Below are 26,064 nucleotides of genomic sequence, written 5' to 3' on the forward strand. Positions count from 1 at the left end.
TGAAGTATATCTAATGTTTCTTTCGAGGCATAAAATATCAAATTGCTAAAATTGTGACTTCTTTTTCTTCACTTAGTGTAGACTACATTAAAATATAAATTAGATTGGTTGTGAAACACGTAGCTCGGGTATTATATGCCTGCAAGATCACGGGTCGAGGTGTCACCGCCATTCAACGCAAATATATGTAAGACAAGCGGTGAATGCGGGAAATTTTGTAAGTGGTGAATGCGGTGAAGTTACAAAAATCAGGCGGTGAAAGCGGTGAAAAAAATTTATCGCCTGGTAGCGGTGGAATTACAAAAATTTACCTCATAGAAAAAGGGTCCAAAATAGAAGATTATGAGGCAATTTTAGGCGACGGGGGGTAAACGAGGTAAGATAAGGGGGCAATGGGGAGTAAGGGAGGAAATGTTAGATTTAACCCCCTTAAAATTACTCGGCGATCTTACATCTTTTTGACACTTTTTTCTAAGCAGTTAATTTATGTAAATTCACCACTAGAGTAAGTGGTGAACATACAAAAATTCACCACATTCACCACTAAAATTTCTAATTTCACCGTTAAAAATAGCAAATCTCACAAAAATTTAACGCTCATGTTTTACAGAAAGTAAAGTGAATTTGATTTAAATTCAAAACACAAATCTTAGAAATTAGTGAGAAGTTGCGCAGTGGAAGAAGAAGTGACTGATATCAAGGGTGCGAGAGGTTCGAATCCGTGTAAGGCCGATAAATTAAATTAAGTGGTGAAATGTGGTGACCTTTTGTAAGTTCACTGCTTACTCTAGCGGTAAAATTACACACTTTTACCGCATTTCACCGCAAAATTAGGTATAAAAATTGCGGTGAAAAAAAACAACTCTTCACCGCTTATCTTAAATGTTTTTCTGATTTTTCCTCGACTATGCGATGTTCTGCTCTAATAACAACGAAGGGGGAAAAACCTGGCCGAAAATAGTGAAGTTCAAGTCGCCACTTAAATGAGTGGAAAAAATTAGTGAATTTTCCTTTAAATAATTTCAATGTGGATCGAATCCTCATGCCCACGTATATTTTTTTGCTGATCAAATCTCTTTAAATTATTTTTTAAAACGATTTAAGACTAATTTTTTTTCTATCAAGGATTTGAACTCTGGTGCTTATTAAACGTTCATTAAAGGTTAATTCAACCTTCAATTTAGTTTCTAAATTTCTTGCTTTCAGATCACGAACAAAAACTGGGAACTTTTCACCATGTAGGAATACATGTGAATTTAAGAGTACCCCAATTTAATTTTAGGTTCAAATTTGAGGTTCAAATTCAAAAAACTGTATGTTTTCCGTTTGTGCCACCTCTCTTAGTGGGTGTAAATTATCTGCAACCCCAGATGCCCGTGCTTCTTTTTTACATAATGATTTACTGTGTAATGACACGTGCGCTGTACTTGGGGAGTGCAAAACATACTGGGGGGACGGAAATGATTCAGAAGACTTTTGCAACATTTGCAAAACTTGGTAAAAACAAATTTATCAGCAAATTTTTACTGGAAGAACCAGGTTGGCTATATTGAAAAATTGAGCGTATTTTGATAAATTTATATGAAAAAATTATAAGAAATCTGTATAACAGATAACAACTTCTTGGTTGCATTGTTATCAATATCTGATGCTGACTCATTTACTACGTAAACTCAATTTATTCATTTTTTACTATTTCGTAGACAGTTTGAGGAGTTTTGAACACAGTTTTAACTAATTCTAAATACGAAGGTTTTACAAAAATTGAGGCACGATGCAAAATTTTTTATGTCAATACCGGTTACATGAGAATTCACCCAATGCCATTTTACCCAATGCTATTTGCCCAATGTAATTTTACCCAAAGCCAACTCACCCAATGCTCTTTGATTTTTTGTCCAGTTATTCGATGTTCGGTTGTGATAGTTTCATATAAAATCCCACTGGCCATTTAATTATCTTACCATTTGTGATCCCATGTTTGGTTGTGATAGTTCCATGCAATTTACCATGGGCCATTTAATTATATAGTCAGCTAAATAGTCGTTCTGGTAATTTTAACAATAGGGTAAATGAACGTTGGCATTGTGTAAAATGACAGGTTGGGTAAAATGGAATTGTGCAAATTGTCCTGACACCGTCCAGACCGAAGATGGACGCACACTGTGGCGTAGTGCGTTCAAACTCTTATAACATATAATCATAGATGAGCGCACGAAAATCAGATGAACGCAGAAAAAATTAATGACCCTCAAATATTTGGACACAAACGCATTTTCCGTCTGGAATGATTCGACACACCAATTTTTTTCTGGAGTTAGGGGGTCTATGTAGGTTCAATTACTTTAAAAATGGACAATTACTGGATTCGAACCAGCATCTCTTACTTGCAAACCTATTGTGCTACCCACTTACACCAAGCTCTCGAGCTCTTATAAATCGTTCTCACGTTCTTTCTTGTTTCTCGAGGCTTCAATTCTCTAGTCAAGTATTCGTTGAGCAAGTATAGCTTCTTGTCAAGCTATGTCAAGCTTATCTTATGCACAACTACATTCAGTCGTTCTCTATTAACCTTCTAACATCTGGCAACGCAGACAATTTTTGTGTTTCTACTTTCCCATTTGAGCGTAATCATTACTTGATAAAAATTGCAAAATGAATTCAACTTCCTTATGAATACGGCATTCAAAAACTTTTTAACTATAGAAACTTTCTAGAAATATGTATTTTTCGCCAATGCTATACCAAATTACAGTCAACCAAAGAAGACATTGTCTAATTAACCGACTGACTTTTATTTTATTTAGTCAGAATTAGTAAAACTAATCAGCTTTGTCATCTCAACAGTAACGCAAAAGTTTTGAGCAAATCTAAAGCCAATAAAGAAGCTAAGTTTCTGTTTCTTCAGATTCTTCTGGGGCAGCTAATCTTGAATAAACATATTAATATTGTTAGTTAGAGTTAATCAGTGAGTTAGCTAACGAGCCGATAAGGGGATACATCAGTTTATAAACATATTATAACAACTGAAACTTCTCAGTTTCAAATTCAAATGATTTACTTTCTGCAAAATTACTTCCAAAAAACATCAAAAAATACAAGACAATTAAAACTTTGATCATAATCGATATCTTTCGTTGTTTAAAATATGACTTTATGCACCGATAGTAATATATTGATTCACGAGCCAAAATCGCCGGATGTGGAAACGGGGAAAAGCGCCGAAAAACAAGCAAGTCCGAACGAGGGGGGAATTTTGGTGTCTTCAACCACAGCCGAAATCGAGAAAGATTCTGAAGTTACTTCAAAAGCCAATTCCAGTTTGAGATTGTCAAACAATGCCAAAGCGTGGCTATCTATATTTTCACTGACTATGTTACTGATACCAGTTGTGGCACCCATGTATGGTCTTAGGAAAGTGTTTTCATCATTCTTCAAACAATTTTTCATTTTCAGTCAAGTTTTCAAAAGGCGATGATTACCCAAAAAAACGGGGTAAAAAACGAATCATGGAAAAAAATTTATTAGTAAATATTTCATTTTACATGAGCACGAGTCGTATAAAGCATTTTAATGATTTTTTCATGTAGTTCTGTATAATAATTTGTTGGGAAAATTTAATAGTTAGCAGTGAGCTTAGAAACTTTAGATGGCGAAATCGGGGTGGGAGTATTTGTTAAATATGCAGGTTGTTTTAAATACGGTTGTCAAAAACTGATCTTAGGAGTATCATTGGAAAACAGACGAAAATGGTAGACTGCAATTTTCAATTATTTATAAAAAAGGCTTTCGTGAAAAAGCACATATTTATTGAACAAACTGTCTTGCAAAATTTGTAGAGCTTTTCCGATAATCAAATGGTTATTTAAACTATCAACCCAAACTATGCTCTAAGTGGATAAGCGTTTCCAAAAAATGATTAGTGAACTCTGTTGATATTTATTTATAAAGAAAACACTTCGAAAAACACAAGTTTGATAATTGACGAGATGAGAGACCATTTTCAATCATCTACTACAGCGGTCGGTTGGGTCATTTCTGCTTCCTGGTTCTTGATTACGTCATTCACAGTCGTCAGTGGAACATTTGTGACACCTGCTAACAGCATAGCTAGTATAAAGGTTTGAAAAAATTTTGCACTAAATGTTTTACTCCATTCTTTCAAAAACATTTAGTCAATCAGAAATTGAATTCATGCATTTTTTTTCGTATTGTCCATTTTCGACTGTTTGTGTTGGGTTATGGACTTTCGCAAGCGGAACAAAAGCGTTTTTAACTAAGTAGAAAAATTAATTTCTCAAAATGAGAGAATAACAAGAATGATATTTTACAGTAGAATTTAGAGATTTACAGGAGAGATCTGATTATTAGATCAAGATGGTGATTAGATTTTGGGGATGGAAAAGGACTCAAAAATCAGCTGTATATATTCCCATTATCAATGTGAAAGAAGATACAAAATCAAAGTTATCAAAGTCAAGATAAAAAACTAATCTTAGCACCATGATTTATAGTGGGGGTCGCAAGGGTTACCCAATATGGTTTGCTTCTGCAAACCAGTCGCAAAGGGAACCATAAATGGAATGCATTTGCCTTTTTCTAAGAATTCATTCACACTTCCGGAGATATCATAATCCTTTAATACATGCTGGGAAGATTTTACATCAATTAATCTAACTCTAATAATAGTTATCTAGAATCATCAACTTGAACCGATTATTGATTCACAGCACCATTTCTTTAAGATTCATTGATATCAGTATTGGTAACCTGAATCAATTTACCTTCTGTCAGATTAAATTGGTAAGTTAAACCTTCTAATAATACTAAGTTTAAGTCTTTATTTCGAATCAAAATTCTAACACCCCCACTCAGACTTCAGCTGATTGCGTAGAGTCTGTTCCCATCAAAACTGCTCTGAATGTTTCCACTTTCGGAACAGGTAAGGACTTTGTGAAGATGTCCGCTGCCATTTTGTCTGTAGGAACGTAATGAATTGAAATAGTCCCTTCCTCCGTCTTGTCCCGAATGAAGTGAAACTTTGTCTCGATGCGCTTGCTCCTCTTGTGCATGACTGGGTTTTGGCAAAGTCTGATACAAGTTTGGTTGTCCTCTCCAATTGCTATTGGACTTTTCTGATGGATGCCAAAATCCTCTAGAAGTTGTTTCAGGTCGAGTGCTTCCTGAACTGCTGCTGCCATGCACTGATATTCTGCTTCTGATGAAGAAAGAGCAACTGTAGCCTGCTTCTTGACACCCCAGCTGAGTGCTGCGCCACGTCCGTTGAGCTTGAAGTAATAGCCTGTTGTTGATTTTCTGTCGTTCATTTCTCCTGACCAGTCTGCATCATTTTCCCTCACTAAACCATAACTAGCCTTTTTGTGTAAGTAAGTTTCAATCCTTTTGACCCTTAAAGATATCGCAGAAGTCGTTTTCCGCATAGCCAGTGTTGATTGGTATGTGCCTGGACAGATTGTTGACTGTGAACATGGTGTCTGGTCTCGTCTGTTTGGCCAGATAAAGAAGTGATCCAACCAAACTTCTGTAGATCCTCTGGTCCACTTCTTCGTCTCCGTTCTGTGCTGTCTGAAGTTTCAAATTCAAATCAGCTGGAGTTCTTGAGGGTTTGCATTGATCCATTTGAAACCGCTCAAGCATTGTTTCTATGTAGCGTTCTTGATCGACTGTGACTTTGCCCTTTTCTTTTCTGATTCTATGGCCCAGAAAGCAGTGTAGTCTCCCTCTGTCTTCCATGTGAAATGTTGCTTCTAGTGCCCTCATGACATCGGAGATCACTGTCATACTTCTTGATGCTACTATGATGTCGTCAATCCAGACCAAGATGAAGGTGTGATCCTCTGTCTCTGATCTTGCGAACAAGCAGTGATCGTTCCTGCTTCTGGTGAACCCCTGTCTCAGTAGAAAGTTTGCCAGCTCTTTGTACCAGTTGTTAGCAGCCTGTTTCAAACCATAAATTGATTTTAGTCGACATACTAACTTCTCCCCATCCGATCCGCGTTTTACAAACTCCTATGGCTGTTCCAGATACACTTCTTCCTCGATTGGTGAGTGCAGGAAAGCAGTCTTGACATCAAATTGGTGCATCACATTGCCTTGCTTCGCTGATAGCTGAAGTAGAATCCTGAATGTCTCTGGCTTACAGGTGGGCGCAAAAGTCTCAAAGTAGTCCAGTCCTTCCACATGTTTGAAGCCTTTCGCCACATAGCGTGCTTTGTATTTGTCGACTTGACCACTGGGTCCCATTTTCACTTTGTAGACCCATTTGCCCGGTATGACATCCCTGTCTGTGGGTGGTCTCACTAGGTCCCAAGTCTCGTTGTCTTGGAGTGCCTTGACCTCGTCTTTCATTGCCCCGTACCACTGGTCCCATTCGTCAGCTTGCTTGGCTTCGTAGACTGTTTTGGGTTCCACATAGTCACCCTCAGTCACAGCAAGATGGGTCCTGACTTCTCCAAAGAATTGCGGAACATTCCTTGCTCGTGTCCCTCGTCTGGGCTCTGCCCTGTCCGCTTGCTCCAGTGCCCCTTCAAAGAAGCCAACTGTCTGCGAGAAGTCCTCCGTTTCACTGTCTTCCGGTGACTCAGAGTCTCTGAGACTCCCTCTTGTTGCAGTAGATTCTTCATCCAGTGCTGCTTCCTGAACATCTGAGGCATCTCGTCTCAGTGTCGTTTCTTCAGTGTTCACGCTCTCTGCGTCATGCCACTCTTCCTTTATTGCAGTAGATGTGCCCTGCTCCTCTTTGTTGCTATCGTCTTGATGACCATTTATCTGGGTGCCAGATCCCCAGTTGCTGTGATCCCTCATCTAGTAGGTCGGGCGTCTCTGTGTTGTCAGGGATTGAGACCACTTCGGACTCCTTGATGATCACATCTCGAACTGCCAAAACCTTGCGTCTGTTGGGTACGTACACCAGGTATCCGTTGTCTCCTTCAGTGTAACCCACAAACTTTCCTTCCAGTGCCTTCGGTTCAAGTTTGCTGACATCTCTGTCCCGCTTTCTCATGAAGACTGTGCAACCAAAAATAGATAGTTTACTAATTGAAAGCTTAGGTTTTATACCTCGCATCAGCACTGCTGGGCATTTTTTAGTCTCCTCGTCTCACAACCAAGTTCCTGATCCTTGTTGCGTGAAGAATTGCTGCTACCCACACCATCTTGGGAAGTCTTGAGTCAATGAGCAAACATCTTGCCATCTCCAGCAGTGTCCTGTTGCACCTCTCAATTATCCCATTCTGTTGTGGCGTCTCTGGTGTAGTCTTCTCCTGTAGAATGCCTGCATCTAAGCAGTATGTCACGAACTGCTCTGAGAGAAACTCCTTCGCATTGTCTTGCCTCAGCTTCTTGGGCGTCCCCACACTGAGAACAAATTTCTTCAGGCTGGCCAGTGCTTCACTCTTTGCCTTGAGCAAGTCCACAAACACAAACTTCGTCTTCTGGTCTGCAAACACAATGCAGAACCGGAACCCTGACAGTGACTCTACTCTGAAAGATCCCATCATGTCTGTGAACACCCTCTCCAGTTTCTCTTCTGCTTGGGTCTCTGCCACTCTTGGTACTAGAGTCTTTGTGATCTTGGCCAATGCACACACATTGCATAAATCATCGAGTTCCCTCACTGTCTCTGGTGCATTCCTGACCACATCCGCTTGATTCAAATGACCCAATCGTCTGTGCCACTTCCTTGCACGGTCAAGGTTCACGCTGTTGGAACTTATCTTGAATTCTAGCACGCTGCAGGGTAAGTAAGATAAGTTATTTTCTTGTGTTAGTTTTACCCGAGTTCCCTTCTGGAGTTTTATGCAGCTGTTTCCTTTCTCAAAATTGAAGCTATGTCCCCACTCCGTGCATCGTGAGACTAATAGGAGGTTTCAAGAATAATCCGGCACACACAAAACATTCTTGAGTTCGCATTGGAATTCCCCTTTGTTTGAGGGTAGGCTGATTCTCACACAGCCTCTGACCACAACTCTGGAAGCCTCTCCGTTGGGATTTCTGACCACTGATTGAATGGGCACAAAGTCCAGGAACGCGTCGATGTTTGTCACTATGTGATCTGTACAACCACTGTCCACTAGCATGCCTGCTCTCTTCCACTGGGTAAGAGCTGTCCAGCATTCCTCGTCTGGTGTAGCCATTGTTGGACTCATTGCCACTGACTCATGTTTGCCTCCATCTCTTTGTCTCTTGCATGCCCTGTCTAGGTGACCTTTTTCACCACACTTGCTGCATTGTGCTGTCTCCTTCCTCCTGCAGTCCTTGGCAAAGTGTCCAGAGATCCCACACACAAAGCAGTTTCCTTTCTCGGTTCCCTTCTTGAAGTCACGCTTCACTGCCAGTTCCACTGAACCACTTTGTCCCTTGCGCCTCTGTGCTGTGCTCTCATGGAAGTTCTGCAGCCTTTTCCTCAACTCTGTGAAGTTCGTTGCCGGGTTAAAGCTTTCCTGCATAACAAAACTTTCATACCTCATTGAAAGACCATTGAGGACCCAGGCGTTGAAGAGGGTCTCTGAGACTGCTTCCCCTGCTTCTTGTAGCCTTGTGAGCAACTCCTGTCCTCTGATGAAGAAGCTATCCAAATCCTCAGCATCATCGAGCTGCAGTCGAGCAAGCTGTGCCACCAAAGTCACCACTGTCGGCGTCTCCACACTCTGAAATTTCTCTTGCAAAAGCTTCCAAGCCTTTGCTTCATCTCCGATGCCGTCATCTCGCACACAGTCATGTCTCATCAGCATGAGGGTTGTTGCATCTAGAGTCAGTGCCAGATGGCACCACACATTTTTCCTTTTCTCCTTGATGTCTGCAACTACCTTCTCATATGCATCCTTCAGCACCTTATGGTTCTTCTTTTCATCGTAACCCGCCCCCATTGTCTAGTGGTGCAGGCTCGTTGGGTTGCTCCTCCATCCCAAGTAGTGATTTGTAGAGTCCCTTCGTCTGCATCATTGCCACAAATCTTGTGCTCCAGATTGGAAAGTCCTGTGCCTTTCCTGTGTAGGTAAGCAGCTTCACTGCCTGTTGATCCATCGTAATTTCAACCAGCAAAACAGCTGTGAAAAGTAAAGGTACTAAGCAGAAAGGGATTATGACTGTCAACAACAAATTAGTTTTGTTTTAGAAATTAGTTTTAAGACTTAGAAAATTGCTGGGCCATAACCTGTTGGGTTATGGACTTTCGCAAACGGAATATAAGCGTTTTTAACTAAGTAAAAAAATTAATTTCTCAAAATGAGAGAATAACAAGAATGATATTTTACAGTAGAATTTAGAGATTTACAGGAGAGATCTGATTATTAGATCAAGATGGTGATTTGATTTTGGGGATGAAAAAGGACTCAAAAATCAGCTGTATATATACCCATTATTAATGTGAAAAAGTCAAGAAACAAAACTAATCTTAGCACCATGATTTATAGTGGGGGTCGCAAGGGTTACCCAATATGGTTTTCTTCTGCAAATTAGTCGCAAAGGGAACCATAAATGGAATGCATTTGCACTTTTCTAAGAATTCATTCACACTTCCGGAGATATCATAATCCTTTAATAAATGCTGGGAAGATTTTACATCAATTAATCTAACTCTAATAAAAGTTATCTAGAATCATCAACTTGAACCGAGTGTTGATTAACAGCACCATTTCTTTAAGATTCGTTTATATCAGTATTGGAAACCTGAATCAATTTACCTTCTGTCAGAATAATTTGGTAAGTTAAACCTTCTAATAATACTAAGTTTGAGTCTTTAACTCGAATCAAAATTCTAACAGTTTGATTTGTCGGTAAGGTGTATAACGGAACGGAAATATTAGAAAAGATAAATAAATGGAATTGAAAAATCAGTTTTCCAATTAGAAGAGTTCTTTCACAAGCGCATAACTTGATTTTCATACAAAAAAGGATCATTTATATTTTGTCTATCAGTTTCAAAAATCCAAAACCGAGAAAATTTCATAATTTTATGAGTAATCCGTTTAATATAAGGTAGGCTAAAATCGAAATTACCCGTTTTCAAAAACATAATTCTATAACATCGTTTTTGAAAAATTTTGAAATTAAAAGGAACTTAACACCGGTCTTCAAAAAGATTTAAGATGGATGCTATGTTGAAAAATAACCAAAATAATTTACTTCCGATACAATATTGTGGAATGTTTTCCAATTTTTCTAGCCCCACTGAAACATCTGCAAAAGTAGCAGACAAATTTTAGTGCATAGAATACAAAACTTTGTTTGATTCTTGAAAAAATGTTTATCTTGCGAGAGTCGTACAGGTTTTTTTTGGTCGAGCTCAGCTATCAGTAGTTGTAGTAGACTCACTACATATCATTTTGTAAGCAGTTTTTCCTAGAGCCACTTAAAAAATATTTTGAAACGAAATAATTTATGTATGTAATTTATTCTTTTAATTCATATTACTATTTATTACTGTTTATTAGTTTACAATTTTTACAGCTCAGTTTTCTATATTTTTCATTACTTCTAATATTACTAAAAAAATTGATTAAACGCTTTATTTATTTTTAATTATGCGCAGGACAAAAATTTGATGTTTTATTGTATTTAAATCATTGCAAATCGATAAAATCGATTAATAACAACAATCTCGTCTCCTGCTGTTCCGGCTTGAGCATGTAGCATTTTTTGCATATTTGCAAGACAAAGGCTGATTGCAGGATTCAACAGAATATGTGCAAAACGATGGAGAGACCAAACCAATGATTCGGTAGCCCGAATTTTTGAAGACATCTAAACGCGCTACAGACAACTAAACTTAGCAAAATTGATAAACAGCCGCCAGGCATCATACACTAAATAGTTTCACATCTTTATGACTCATACGAATTTTTTTTCTCTATGATTTATAACGTTTATGCTGATTTTAAAATCGAAATTAAAAACAGTTGTATATTAATTCAAACACATTGAGTTCTCACCACTTTGTGAAAATTTTATGCCAAAATTCACAATCTGTAATAGGTTTACCTTATTCTGTTGTATTACCTTAAAAACGTTATGATATGAATATTTCCAACAATAGAACAACTCTATAAAACCCTAGAAACTTCGAAAAATAACCGGAAAGTTTTATTAAAATAAAAACTTTAAATAATTTCCTGAATAAGGAGAAATCATCGTCATTTAATTTTTTCACTTAGTTTTTCCGTGGAAGATTGAGACTGGTTTTCAATTTCTTCCCTGAGCAAACGCATTCCTAGAATTTTTGTCCTTTTTGCGGAAACATTCTCTCATCTTGCAGTTTGTTTCTGAGTTATGAAAGGAAAGTTGACGAAAGGATAAAACTTCAGTCACGATGAGAAATTGTCGTCACATATAGAAGAAAATTTTGGTGTAAACGTTTTCTGGGTGTAAAAATTGAAGACAGCGTAAAATATGCACTTAGAAAATTAAACCAGAAATAAAACTGTATGATTTTTTTGTGAACTTAAAATGCCACACATATAAAGCCAAAAGTTTCAAAGATTAAATGTTTGCAGAATTTTATTGAAAAAACTGCAATGTTGCTCTGTTGTTTTTTGTCAACCACTGCATTTTTGTATGAAACACGTGTTTTCGATATATCGCTTCAATAAAAAATTGGCTGGCTTTGAGATAATGGGCAGCAATTATGGGCAGAAAATTTGAACAGATTGCTGGAAAATTTACAACAAAATGATTTATCGTTAAACGGGGGCATTTTGTGTTTGCAGAACTGCGCTTGTGGAACAAGATTTTTAGTTGTCTCTGAATTAATCCCCCAAGCACACGCGTCATTTTTTTTTATTAAAATGAATGTGCTATATAATATTATAAAATGTGCTATGTAATAGCACGAGCTCTATAACTGAGGGGTTAATAACGTACTGGGCTGGCACAAACTCAAAAGATCCCATTTGCCGTTAATGAACTCCCCCCCCCCCCCACAGTAATTTGGTCGTGCACCTCTAGTAGAGAAAACCATTCCATTATTTAGCAAATCTTTAAGCATAGAACGTGCGATTTTAGGGTCGCAAATACTTCTTGAAGCCTCACAAAGCCGCGCCTCATAAACAAATAGAGCTTTAATGATTTTTTATGCGCCCTATGTTTTAGCTTGGTCACTTTATTTGCATAGTGAGTCTGTATCTGGCATCGATGTGCTATTCAATCACACCTATGTTTCTGACTCTGGGACTTGGCTATGGAATTGGCTGCAATGTAGTCTACTACTCAATAAGCACTCAGGGATCTATCTACTTCCCATCTAAAAATCAACTCAAACAGTGCAAGGATTGGGATACTGTTTCTATACCAAAAAAGTGCAAAATCGGATATTTTCTGTTTTTGCCACCCCCATCCCCGACTTAGTGGGTGCATATTAATTGCACCACCCAGACGCAGGTCCCATATTTTTACATAAAGATTTATTTTGTACATGGCACGCTCTGTAACTGAGGGTTGCATATCGTACGGGGGGGGGGGGGGGGGGGTCTTTTTCTTTGATTGTTTTTTTTCTCTGGCTAAGTATAACCAAACGGATATTTTCGAGCATCACTTTTGAATCGATCTAGATTTTTGCTAGCAAGATAACCGTCCTCAATCAACTAGGTCTTATATTTTCTGACCGCCCGACCCGAATTGATTTCTGATCCGGCTTTCGTTCGTACGTTGTCAAATATTCCCGTTTGGCAAGTTGTTCAACCTTATCAAGCTGTTGAAGAAGTAAGCTGTTCAAAATTGCCTCCTGCAAGTATCAAACTCAGTGAAGTTTAAACAACATAGAGTTTGATATTTGCAGAAGACAAATTTGAATAGCTATGGACGCTTAACTCTCCATACATAAAAGTATCTATTTTTTCAGCTGGTCTCAATTATTTTTATTCAAGGGAAGGCTCCCCCTCTCCCACCTAATATTAGATTTTTCTGATGTCAATTAATCGCCCCTAATCTCACGTGAACTTGTGTGTGTGGGGGAGGACTTACGACACGGATGTGAAAAATAACGTTTAAAACCTGCCACCAAAACAGATCCCATTAATGACAGGCTGCAAACGCGTTTGTCCAAATAGCCCTGGCAGTTGGGCAAATAATGTCAGGGCCTATTTTCACCTACTTCAAACACAACGCCAAGTGGCAAGATGCTCTTCAGTTCTCGGCTATTCTTCTGTTTGTGATCGGATACATGTCTCTTGCAGTTTTGGACTATTTGGCGAAATCGTTTGCCAGAAACCGTTAGTACCTACGTTTTTAATAATTTAAAGGGCTCGTTAATAATCTAAATGACTGGCAAATAATGTGCCCATAGTTTTCCCAAATCTGATCTCTCACTGTGCGAGATATGTCAGAAATTTAATGATTAATCGCAATCAGAAGCTAAATTCCACAAGTAGAAGGCATAGGCAGCCGTTCAACTTTTATGCTGGTAGCAGCGAAACTGTTAATTTTAAATGCATAGTAGTAATAACCTAATGGTTACAATAATTTATTAATCAGTAAAATTTGATGAGATAGAGAGAAAAATATCTGTCTATACAGAAAATAGAAAAATTTCACGATTGTTTATTGTTTGGCCTATATACGATCATGCCTATTACATCAAGCGAAGTTACACATGTTTTAGGTTCTTTGGCAACTTTAAACGCCAGAAGTAACCAAGAAGATTTGACCTTGAAGAACAAATTGATAAACAACGTGAAGAGACAGTTCTCGGCCAAAGCACTCAAACTGCCAGCCTTCTACTGGCTCAATCTGGACCTGTTCCTCTTTTGGGCCTCCAACTTAGTTGGGTTAATGTTTCTACCCACAGAGATGAAATCAAAAGGATACGCCCATCATCAGGTGAAAATTCTCCAACCGAAAAGCTTTTTTTATTTTTATGACCATTTGTGAACAGACTGATGCATGTTTTTGAACTAATAATTACAAAAAAAAATTAAATATGACAATTAACTTGGTTAACAAAACGGTGGTTATCAATACAGCAGATGAACAGTTTATGAATCACATTTCATCATTCTTTTTCATTTTTCCTCATGTAAAATGTTTGTTTGCATTTTTGAACTAATAACAGTTTGAATATCTTAACAAGAGCTTGGACTACCATTACAATTTACGTATACAAGGATTGAAGGCAAAGAAATTTTAATTAAAGAGGGTGATTTTTTTGGGAGGGGGGGGGGGGGGGGGGTTGCGCATCTTAGTCTCCAGGCATTCTAATTTTCTACAAGCTCATTGTTTTCAGATCGAAATCATGACAGTGCAAGGCCTGGCAGGTGCATTTGGCCGAACATCTCTGGCCATTTTCCCTCTTATGTGGAATCAACCAATCAAATTCTTCCGCATATTTCCGATGAAGGGGGCTATTCTGGCTGTCTGCTTTCTGAGCAGCTTTGCCCTTGGCTCTCCATGGTCATACTATGTACTCTCAGGGGGAGTTGGTCTCTCAAATGCAATTGCAAGCGCTTCGCTCTTAAACGTCTCTCAGGTACAATTAACCTGTCGAACTACCCTTTACCAAAGTATACATAATGTACCAAAGTGACCCAAGTTTACCCAAAATTCTGACCAATAGACAAACAGAATTTCCAGACACACTATTGAGCATTTATACAACAATGAGCATACAATGTGTACTGGGCAAAATGACGCATTAAATGTTTGGGAACTATTTAAACAGTTTTCTTAGCTTTATATCTTGATGTGCGTACGTTACATTTTTCAGCTCTTTTGAAATTGATTATCTTCACTAAAAATTCACTCAATTAATCATATCTTTGTAAAAAACAAGTTTTCGATGTCAAGGTATTTCAGGAAGTGCTAGGTAAGAAAACAAATGCGTTTACTTGGGTCCTTCTCTCGGTTGGATCCGGTGGTCTTTCTGGCCCAATTCTGGGTGCTGCTGTATTCGACTTGAGTGGAAGCTACAGACTGGCTTTTGAGATCGCATCTACAATGGCCTGCTTGTCGGCTACATTGTCTGTTCTGGCTGCAATTGCACGTCATTCAAAAGAGAGGTTTGACTAATATTTTAAGCTTTAAAGAATGTTGATTTTCTTTTAAAAATATATGCTATCTCAGTTGTGTTGAGGACCTAAGTTCAAAATATAATCGTCGTTGGTCTGGGTAAAGTTCTGTTCAGTCAAGTCAGTAGTGATCAAAGTCCGTTTGGTCTGGCCAAGTGCTGCAAACATCTGTTCTATCTAGACAATACCAATTTTCTATTCTTTTCAGTCTGAACGTCCCTCCCTAACAGAGAGCAGATGGTTATCTTGTAGAACTCTGGAAGATTCTGGCAGAAATAGGGTTATCTTGTTGTGGGAATCTGTAAGAAATTTCTGTCAGAAGATGCAGCCTTGCTGGAATCTGCCGCAATAAGCCAGATTCTAACAAGATGACCATCCATTCTCGATTTGCGCTGTCCGCGACCAAGGTGGTCTGGCCAATGTCAATCTTGGTTCCGGGATCTCATCTTAGATACTATTGGGCAAGAAGGATTATTCTATCGGGCTACTTTCAGAAAGAAACTGTACCATGCAGAGTCTCTCAATCGTCACAGGAGTCACAAGATGGTTCCTCTGGACTCTCTGGCACAGACTCTCTACATCAAGAGATCTCCCAGCTCATACTTCGTGTTTGAGAGACAGGGCGACAAGTAAGTATCTCTTTATTTTGAAAAAAAAATAAAATTGGCTTTTGCTTTAATAGGTCCAATGGTTTCGTATAGTTCTTCAGCGATCATCGCGATTTATACATTTTCTAATGTTGCGGACTTCGGTAACTAATTTCCCTTCAAAACAGCCTAGCTTTTGAAGGTAAACCCTAACAAATTGTTAACTTTAACGTTTGATAAAAACTATTTTAGGTACCATTTCAGCAGGACCATAGACAGATTTGAATGCGAAGATCTTAGGAGTCGAACTGTTTCCGACGTTGAGCAGCTTTTCCACGGCAAGTTTGATGTGGAAAATGCTATTCGTCCACACGAGTTAGAAACTGAACTCCAGATCCATCAGAGCGAAATAAACACCACCATACCCGAATAGAGGGGAAAAATTAGGAATTTCTATTGAAACGATTATGATAGAATCAATTTTTTACATTGTTCTTACTTTTGTTAGCTGTCAAAAAATCATCAACATAGTACAATTTTAAAACAACCCGGGTTCACCCCATAATTCAAAAAACTATTAAATTGCAACTTCATATCATAGCGTCTATGAAAAGTTGTGGTCATAGAACTTTTATGGAACGGAGTTCTATGAAATTAAAATTTCATGAAATGTCTGAGAACATCATGAAATGGAGGGAAAAACTTTTTATTGAAAAGTTATAGTCATAGAATTTCATTTCAAAAATTTGAGAAAACTAGAGAACATTTTTTCAAATCGAGAAATTCATTGCATCCCCTAAATTATTCGATGAAAGGCAATCATTTCAAGTGGAAGTGCATCTAGCATTTTTGGCCCAATTTTTCTGTAAAAGCACTAAACTCTTCTTCAATAAGAGAATTTTAGCAATATCATGTCTTGAAAAAAACGCCTACATTTTTGCTTTGCGGACACAGAACTTTTGCGCAATTCAGTCGGTTTTGACCTTCACATTTGTGTTCTAAGAACACGCGTTTTCTTGACAAAAGCCTACAAAAAGAACATCGACTTGAACAAAATCTTTAACAAGATTACATCATCATTGCATTTTACTGCTTTTAATTATTATTTTTTTTTCTCTCTTCCTACTTATTTGTGACTGTGGTACAGATGGAAGCAACATCTTCAAACTGCGATGAGGGTCTCGTGAGTAGCAATTCCCAAAAGGTGAGCGAATTAACCAAGGAGGTTCGTTTTTTGCGCTGAAAAACCAAACAACAAGAACAAGAAATTGCGCAACTGCGGGAAAATCAAAAAAACATTAACGATCGCCTGCGTTCTCAGGAACGGTATTCCAGGAAAGATTGTGTGCTTATTTCAAATCCCCCATTTGAAGCAAGGAGTAGTGCAGACGTCACCCGAGACACTTTGAAGCCTGCCACCTATTACCCGGTAACAATGCCAAAACAACTTCCACTGTTATTTGTATATTCATATTCTACCAGGACAAAAATGATGTGTACAAGAAACGCAGGAGACTACGAAACAAAAAAAAATTATGAAGAAGCTAAAAATATACATGTACGAGTCGCTGCCTGATTGTGAACAGGAAATACGTAACGAGGCACACAAGCGAAACATGATTACGAGCACCAACAATTGTGTTGTCTCAGTTTTGGTTCATGATGGCAACGAAAAAACTAAGTTTGTCAAAATACAAAAAGTTGAAGAGTTGGACAGCTTAGATGCCGTCAAAAAGAGACAAGCAACTCACCGCAACAGCGTCGAAAAATTATCGCCACCAAATAAACGCCATTGCCTCGGTAGAGAGTAGAGGAACTTATACAAACTTAATACACTATCTCAACATTTTGTTTTGATTGACTTCAGTGAACTTTCGATTTTTTTCTCTGTTCAAAAAGAAATTGATTTCTCACGGGAAGATAAATACATTTGGTAGGAACAACGCAACAATCGATTAACCTTGCTAATTTTTTAAGTTTCTGCGAATCTGCCAGTGATCTCCGCTGGTGCCTTTTAACCTAGTTGCGATCTCCGCAACCTGCACAAGTTGGAAGAAGGGGACTGGAAGCCTACTAAAAACTCTGCGATCTCCGTGGAGCTATTAAACAACTAGGAACATTCTAAAAAATATCCAATATGTGTTGTTTTTTTTTAAACTTTGTTTCAGATATTTGATATATTTTCTGGCAATATCCTAATGTTCCTTTTTTTTGGTTTTATTTTTTTGTTTTGTTTTTTTTTAACATTCATTCGCTGTTAGGATGAGATGCTGAAAAAACCAGTTAGGCATAATGCTAAAAACGCAGACAAAGAACTTATGGACGTTTTAGAAAAAAAGGACACGTCAGTTAAAACGTCAAAGGAGTGGACACTTCTTCGAAACATACGTTCTTTAACAAAAAACTTTGATGAATTCAAACTTTTTTTTAGTCAAACAGAAGTTTAGCCAGTGGCAATCTGCCTCACTGAAACTTGGTTAAAAAATAGCTTTGAAAGCGATTGTTTTTCTCTACAGAACTACCTCAAGATAGAAACATCCAACAGAAAAAAAAGAGGAGGTGGTGTTGGTATTTTTGTACACAAAAAAACAACAAAGAAAAGAATTGCATCAGTTGATACAAACAATCTCCAAGCTATCAGTTTGGAAATTTAATTTTGCGATAAAACTCGTTTAGTGACTTGTGTATACATTCCGCCCAATGCTACAAAAGCAGAAACCTTTGAAAAGCTTTCTTCCTATATTGATCAAATAAGTATAACACCCAGTACTCTACATATCGTGTGTGGGGACCTAATTGTTAATTTTTTGAAGAAATCGGCAAAATCGACCCTAATAATTAACCAGATGGAAATGAATGCTTTGGCTCTTGTAGACCCTCAAACTGCAACGCGCGAAACAATTAGGACCAAAACTTGTATTGATGTTTTTTTACAAATTTTAAATCAAAAAGTTTTGTTGAGAAAACCAAAATTAGCGACCACTACACGGAGGGACTAGAGCTTATAAAAAAAGAGAAAAGTTCTGAAAGTGTTCAAATACTGAGAAGAAACTGGAATAAACTAGACGATGATCTTCTCCTTGTTGAGCTCAACTGTTTTCTCCAGAAAAAATTTGAATCAATGAGCGGTCAATTATTAACAAGTGATACTAACCGGTGTGCAGAGATCGTACATGAGAAACTGGTTGAGGCACTCAAAATTTTTTTACCTCTAAAGCCGTCAATACATGGGGCCAAGAAAGACTGGATTGACAGAGAAGTAAAAAAAGCCAACTCTGGAAGCGTTACTTAACAACAAAATCTCAAAGTGATAAAGAAGCGTACGAAAAGCAATCCAAATTGTTGAGGAAAAAATTAAGAGGAAAGATGTTAGAATTTTGTGAAAAGCAAATAATGACAGAAGCTGGAAACAGAAACAGGAAATTTTTTCAGTTTGTAAATCAAGTAGTCACCATCACTGGAGATGAAAAAACAGTAGAAGAGAACGCTGTTGATGATCTTGATAAATTTAATAATGTTTTTGCTACAATAGGAGCAAACTTAGCTGAAAAATTTCCTTCACCAAAACTAACACAGAGAGCAAAACAAATTAATTCTATGTTTTTAAGGACAATTGAAGAAAAGGAAATTACTGCCGCTATCGCCAAGTCTAAGAAAAAGTACAGCACAGATTGCTATAATTTGAGCTACGTCTATATCAAATATCAATGCTGCATCGGCAGGTGTTTCGCCGGTTCTGGCGATGCTTTTCTATAAATGCTTTGAGGAGGGAAATTTTCCAAAGTCTTTTAAAATAGCATCAATAACACCACTCCATAAAGAAGGAGACAAGGGCAGACCAGAGAATTACAGACCAATCTCATTATTACCTATCATTGGCAAAATATTTGAATTCCGAATTTTCGATAGAATTAAAAACTATATAGAAAAATTCAAGATACCAAAAGTTAATCAAATTGGGTTTAGATCAAACCACAACACTACCGACGCAATTGTTTCCTTGTTAGAGGATATCAGAATGAATAAACAAAGTAAAGCAAATGAAATCAAGGTTACTTTTCTGGACTTGAGAAAAGAATTTGATACTGTCGACCATCGCATTCTCCGTGGAGCTATTAAACAACTAGGAACATTCTAAAAAATATCCAATATGTGTTGTTTTTTTAAAACTTTGTTTCAGATATTTGATATATTTTCTGGCAATTTCCTACTGTTCCTTTTTTTGGTTTTATTTTTTTTTGTTTTGTTTTTTTTAACATTCATTCGCTGTTAGGATGAGATGCTGAAGAAACCAGTTAGGCATAATGCTAAAAACGCAGACAAAGAACTTATGGACGTTTTAGAAAAAAAGGACACGTCAGTTAAAACGGCAAAGGAGTGGACACTTCTTCGAAACATACGTTCTTTAACAAAAAACTTTGATGAATTCAAAATTTTTTTTAGTCAAACAGAAGTTTAGCCAGTGGCAATCTGCCTCACTGAAACTTGGTTAAAAAATAGCGTTGAAAGCGATTGTTTTTCTCTACAGAACTACCTCAAGATAGAAACATCCAACAGAAAAAAAAGAGGAGGTGGTGTTGGTATTTTTGTACACAAAAAAGCAACAAAGAAAAGAATTGCATCAGTTGATACAAACAATCTCCAAGCTATCAGTTTGGAAATTTAATTTTGCGATAAAACTCGTTTAGTGACTTGTGTATACATTCCGCCCAATGCTACAAACGCAGAAACCTTTGAAAAGCTTTCTTCCTATATTGATCAAATAAGTATAACACCCAGTACTCTACATATCGTGTGTGGGGACCTAAATGTTAATTTTTTGAAGAAATTGGCCAAATCGACCCTAATAATTAACCAGATGGAAATGAATGCTTTGGCTCTTGTAGACCCTCAAACTGCAACGCGCGAAACAATTAAGACCAAAACTTGTATTGATGTTTTTTTACAAATTTTAAATCAAAAAGTTTTGTTGAGAAAACCAAAAATAGCGACCACTACACGGAGGGACTAGAGCTTATAAAAAGAGAGAAAAGTTCTGAAAGTGTTCAAATACTGAGAAGAAACTGGAATAAACTAGACGATGATCTTCTCCTTGTTGAGCTCAACTGTTTTCTCCAGAAAAAATTCTCCAGAAAATCCAAGTGATACTAACCGGTGTGCAGAGATCGTACATGAGAAACTGGCTGAGGCACTCAAAATTTTTTTACCTCTAAAGCCGTCAATACATGGGGCCAAGAAAGACTGAATAGACAGAGAAGTAAAAAAAACACTCAGCTAAAAAAAGCCAACTCTGGAAGCGTTACTTAACAACAAAATCTTAAAGTGATAAAGAAGCGTACGAAAAGCAATCCAAATTGTTGAGGAAAAAATTAAGAGGAAAGATGTTAGAATTTTATGAAAAGCAAATAATGACAGAAGCTGGAAACAGAAACAGGAAATTTTTTCAGTTTGTAAATGAAGTAGTCACCATCACTGGAGATGAAAAAACAGTAGAAGAGAACGCTGTTGATGATCTTGATAAATTTAATAATGTTTTTGCTACAATAGGAGCAAACTTAGCTGAAAAATTTCCTTCACCAAAACTAACACAGAGAGCAAAACAAATAAATTCTATGTTTTTAAGGACAATTGACGAAAAAGAAATTACTGCCGCTATCGCCAAGACTAAGAAAAAGTACAGCACAGATTGCTATAATTTGAGCTACGTCTATATCAAATATCAATGCTGCATCGGCAGGTGTTTCGCCGGTTCTGGCGATGCTTTTCAATAAATGCTTTGAGGAGGGAAATTTTCCAAAGTCTTTTAAAATAGCATCCATAACACCACTCCATAAAGAAGGAGACAAGGGCAGACCAGAGAATTACAGACCAATCTCATTGTTACCTATCATTGGCAAAATATTTGAATTCCTAATTTTCGATAGAATTAAAAACTATATAGAAAAATTCAAGATACCACAAGTTAATCAAATTGGGTTTAGATCAAACCACAACACTACCGACGCAATTGTTTCCTTGTTAGAGATTATCAGAATGAATAAACAAAGTAAAGCAAATGAAATCAAGGTTACTTTTCTGGACTTGAGAAAAGAATTTGATACTGTCGACCATAGCATTCTCCTATAGAAATGTTCAGATTATGATTTGAGGGGTAAACTTTGAGCATAATAGCTTCATTTCTTCACGATAGAACACAGGTGGTAAAAGTGCATGGAAAAACTTCAAAATCTAGAGAAGTGTCGTTTGGAGTACCGCAAGTTTCCATCCTTGGACCGCTGATGTTGATTCTTTATATAAATGACATTTCATGTAAACATAAAAACAGTACAGATTATCTTTTTGCTGACGATAACGCTATAAAAATCATTCGAACTCCAAAAACAATAGATAGCAAGCATCAATTGGCCTTGAACAATGTTACACACTGGCTATAGCAAAATAAGCTCACACTAAATATAAAGAAACATAGGCATTGTCTTTCAGGCAAATTAAAGCCAGTGAAGACGGCTTCTCACTTTACGCGGAAAAGATAGAAAATGTGAAAAGTTTCAAGTATTTAGGCATCATTCTAGATCAACGCTTAAACTTTTCCGAGCATAGCAATATTATACAGAAGAAATTGAACCAGTTCACTGCTATGTTTTATCGTCTGAGAAAATTCCTAAAAGTATCGCAAAAGATAAGAGTCTATAAGACATATGTACAGCCAATGATACAATACGGAGTCCTAGCTTATGGGTCAACGACAAAAAGCATTCTACAGCCTCTTGATAACAAAGTAAACAGACTGCTGAGAATAACCTTTAAAAAAATTGAGTCAACTACAAAAATACGCAAAGAGAACAACCTTTACGGCACACAAGAACTTCTTATTTACGAACTGCTAAAAATGCTGATAAAAGTGATACCAAAAGAACGCAATGTCGAACAACTGAAAAAAGCAATCGAAGAAAAAGAGCTGAGTAAAATTGATGAGATGAGAAAAAAAACAACTTAAAGTTAGTTACACTAAATTAATTAACTGCTCAATCACAGTAAGGTTGAGAAAACTATGCAACTGCTTGCTAGGTTTAGATCCTACTTTTTTCAAAAGCCTGAAGAAAATGAAGGAAAAACAGGCTAAAATTTTTGCCACAAGTTTCCTTAAAAACTATGTTATTGGCTCTTTAGACATAAAAAACTATATTTTTGGCTGATTGAAATCATCGATATTTGTAAGCTGTTTACTGCCGTTTAACTCCCAGGATTGTGTTTTAGTTTTAGTTGAAGTTTTTTTTTAGACACATAGTAAGCCCTTTTCCCTGCATAAACCTAACAAACTCTTTTGTTTATCTTCCTCACAAAGGCGCCGGAAAACGATACATAGGGGTCAATTTTGTCCTTTCGGAGCGCATGTGACATTTGAAAATAAATAAACTATGTAAATGCCCTGTGGTATCATGCGTAATCCGTAAACAATTTATTATTATTATTTCCCATCAAAATTGCTTTACGATGCAGAGGTATACCCAAATCGTCACGGGCAGATATGCCCGATGCGTGTATCTCGTGTTTGTTTTTACTATGTTAATACATTGAAAGTAGAAAATATTGCGGAAAATAGCTACTCTAGCAGAAACCGGCAAAATGGAAGGGAAAATCGTATCCCGTGTTCGCAAAAGTGTCCAAATTTTAGCCGAGAAATACAAGTACAAACTTAATAACCTATTTTTTGCGCGAGTTGTATCACGCATCCGCTCCATTTATGCATCAATTTTTCGCACGCAATGTAGCTCGATTTCGCATATAATCCGCAATAAAGCCTAACTTAATTACTACTTTTTTAATTAAGCCTAACTTATTACTATTAGTAGTACTTTATTACCACTTTATTACTACTCATAGTACTTTATTACTACTTATTACTACTTACTAGTACTATTTATTACTACTTATTAAACTAGGCCAGTCCCACACTGATGTACAAAGCCTTTGATGTGCGAGGGATTCTTCGGAAAAAAATCAGTTTTTGTGGTTGCATGTATTTAAAGCACTTTAAAGCTTTGAAAGCTTTAATTAAATCTTTACTAAAGTGCTTATTGCATGCTCAAAATGCGCGCGAATAATAGATACCCAAATTGAGCGGAAAAGTGCTACAAGATTTGTTATCTACTTTTTGCACCGATTGTTCTTTTATTTCGCAAAATTGGCGGAACGCCTTTGCGAAAAGTAAGATACAAATGATGTCTCCTAATTTCGTTCATTGTATGTATCTAATTTTCGAGCCAATTTTACTAAGGCGGAACTTTGGGGTATACCTCTGCATCGTAATGAGCCTAGCTTTTGAATGTAAACCCTAACAAATTGTTAACTTTAACGTTTGATAAAAACTATTTTAGGTACCATTTCAGCAGGACCATAGACAGATTTGAATGCAAAGATCTTAGGAGTCGAACTGCTTCCGACGTTGAGCAGCTTTCCCATGGCAAGTTGGATATGGAAAATGCTATTCTTCCACACGAGTTAGAAACTGAACTCCAGATCCATCAGAGCGAAATAAACACCACCATAGCCGAATAGAGGTGAAAAATATGGAATTTAAAATTGAAACAATTATGATAGAATCAATTTGTTCTACATTCTTATTACTTTTGTTAGCTGTTAAAAAATCATCAACATAGTACAATTTTAAAACAACCCGGGTTCACCTCATAATTCAAAAAACTATTATATTACATCATATCATAGCGTCTACGAAAAGTTGTGGTCATAGAACTTTCATGGAACGGAGTTCTATGATTTTAAATTTTCTTGAAATGTCTGAGAACATCATGAAATGGAGGGAAAAACTATTTATTGAAAAGTTATAGTCATAGAATTTCGTTTCAAAAATTTGAGAAAACTAGAGAACATTTTTTCAAATCGAGAAACTCATTGCATCCCCTAAATTATTCGATGAAAGGCAATCATTTCAAGTGGAAGTGCATCTAGCATTTTTGGCCCAAATTTTCTGTAAAAGCACTAAATTCTTTTTCAATCAGAGAATTTTAGCAACATCATGTCATGAAAGAAAGCCTACATTTTTGCTTTGCAAGAAAAAATGTGAAACTGTTTTCCCTTGTAGTTTAAGAAGCTCATGGGGTCTCACAAAAAATCCAACACTTTAATTGTCGGCTGTTTGTTGTTATAGAGAAGTTGTAACCACAGAACTACAGTGTAATGGAAAAGTTTCTTTCATGGAATTTTCATTTATGACAAAGTTGTAATTTTATCAATCTCTTAAAACTTTTTTAAATTTTTTTAATGAAAACAATGGTTCATAACTAAAACGTTTTAACTTTTTGTCAACCCTGGAATAAAGTTCGTGATTGCGAAGAGAGTAAAGAGTAACCTCTTTAGTAAAGAGTTTTACATGAAATTAATGCAAAACCCACTTTGAGATTTCAGTTGAAGCAAAAACCAGAGCGAAGTGGAAAATGCCGTAATAATACAAAATATACGCAGTTTTTTGTCTTTAAATTATCGGCAAAAAGTTCAGACATCTTTGAATTAAACAAATACATATCTGAAAGTTATATAAAACGTCTAAGCAGTCTAATCCTAAGCCCACCATTTTAAAAGTCAATAAATCCGTTTTTTTATTATTTGAAATAAATAAGTTATCTTCTTAGAAATGGATGTAATATAAAATGTACGACAGATACATTTACGATAGAGGGCACTTCGTTATTGCAAGCAACGTAAGAAGTTTTCTGTTTTGTTTCAGTTTAGCATTCTCAGAAATTGATTGGTGTTTCAAATGCATCATCGAGTAGAGTTAAAAGACATATCTTACAAAAACAAAATATTGAGCAAAAGCAAACTGAGAAGTCTATAGTTTTTAATTACTTTGGCCAACTTGTAAATGAGCATCAGACTAAATGAATTTCACACATCCGCTAGAGAGCTAAAATATTTTAGAAGGCAACGAACATTATAGTTTGAAAAGAATTAGTTATTGAATGAAAAGCGCCAAAGTTATTTTTACAATAGAGACAAGACAATCTAGTGGTTACATCAAACGGCGTGAAAAAGAGCGGGAAACCTTGCCCCATTTTTGAAATTTTTATAGCATTTTTACCAATATTTAAATCTATGGTAACATATCGATGTACTTCCTGGTAAACAGTTTGGAAACACAATCAGAATACCCAACCCCAAGCTATTAGCACCTAAAGAGGGCTGTTAATAAACTGTTAATCAACTGTCCAGTTTCGCTGTCAATAAATATGAAAAACTTCAAGGAAAACTGATTCAAATCCGCAGGCAAAACGTCATTTCGGACAGATAAAAAACTGTTAATTTGTTGGACAACTTCTGGAGAACTAACCTGTGTTTCATGGCCGATAATTTTTTAAGGTTAACCTCAATCCACCAGTTTTATCCACCAATATCACAGGGAACGAGTGCACGGTGTCGTACACTATTTAGATTCGTCGGTC

The 26,064-nt window shown here is 36.8% G+C and overlaps 2 protein-coding genes across 2 annotated transcripts in view; one reads left to right on the forward strand and one right to left on the reverse strand.

The window, feature by feature from the left end:
- Nucleotides 1-26,064, reverse strand: part of LOC142350658 (uncharacterized) — a 444,386-nt gene that overhangs the window by 329,109 nt on the left and 89,213 nt on the right. The window lies entirely within an intron of this gene.
- On the forward strand, nt 13,083-16,037 carry LOC142350505 (uncharacterized). The gene is made up of 6 exons (XM_075402356.1): nt 13,083-13,226; nt 13,616-13,833; nt 14,237-14,479; nt 14,806-15,008; nt 15,512-15,646; nt 15,857-16,037. Exons 1-6 carry the CDS (start codon nt 13,085-13,087, stop codon nt 16,035-16,037), a joined length of 1,122 nt encoding a protein of 373 aa, XP_075258471.1. The 5' UTR covers nt 13,083-13,084.

The sequence above is a fragment of the Convolutriloba macropyga genome, chromosome 12, assembly GCF_964194025.1.
Source record: "Convolutriloba macropyga chromosome 12, txConMacr16.3, whole genome shotgun sequence".
Lineage (NCBI taxonomy): Eukaryota > Metazoa > Xenacoelomorpha > Acoela > Convolutidae > Convolutriloba > Convolutriloba macropyga.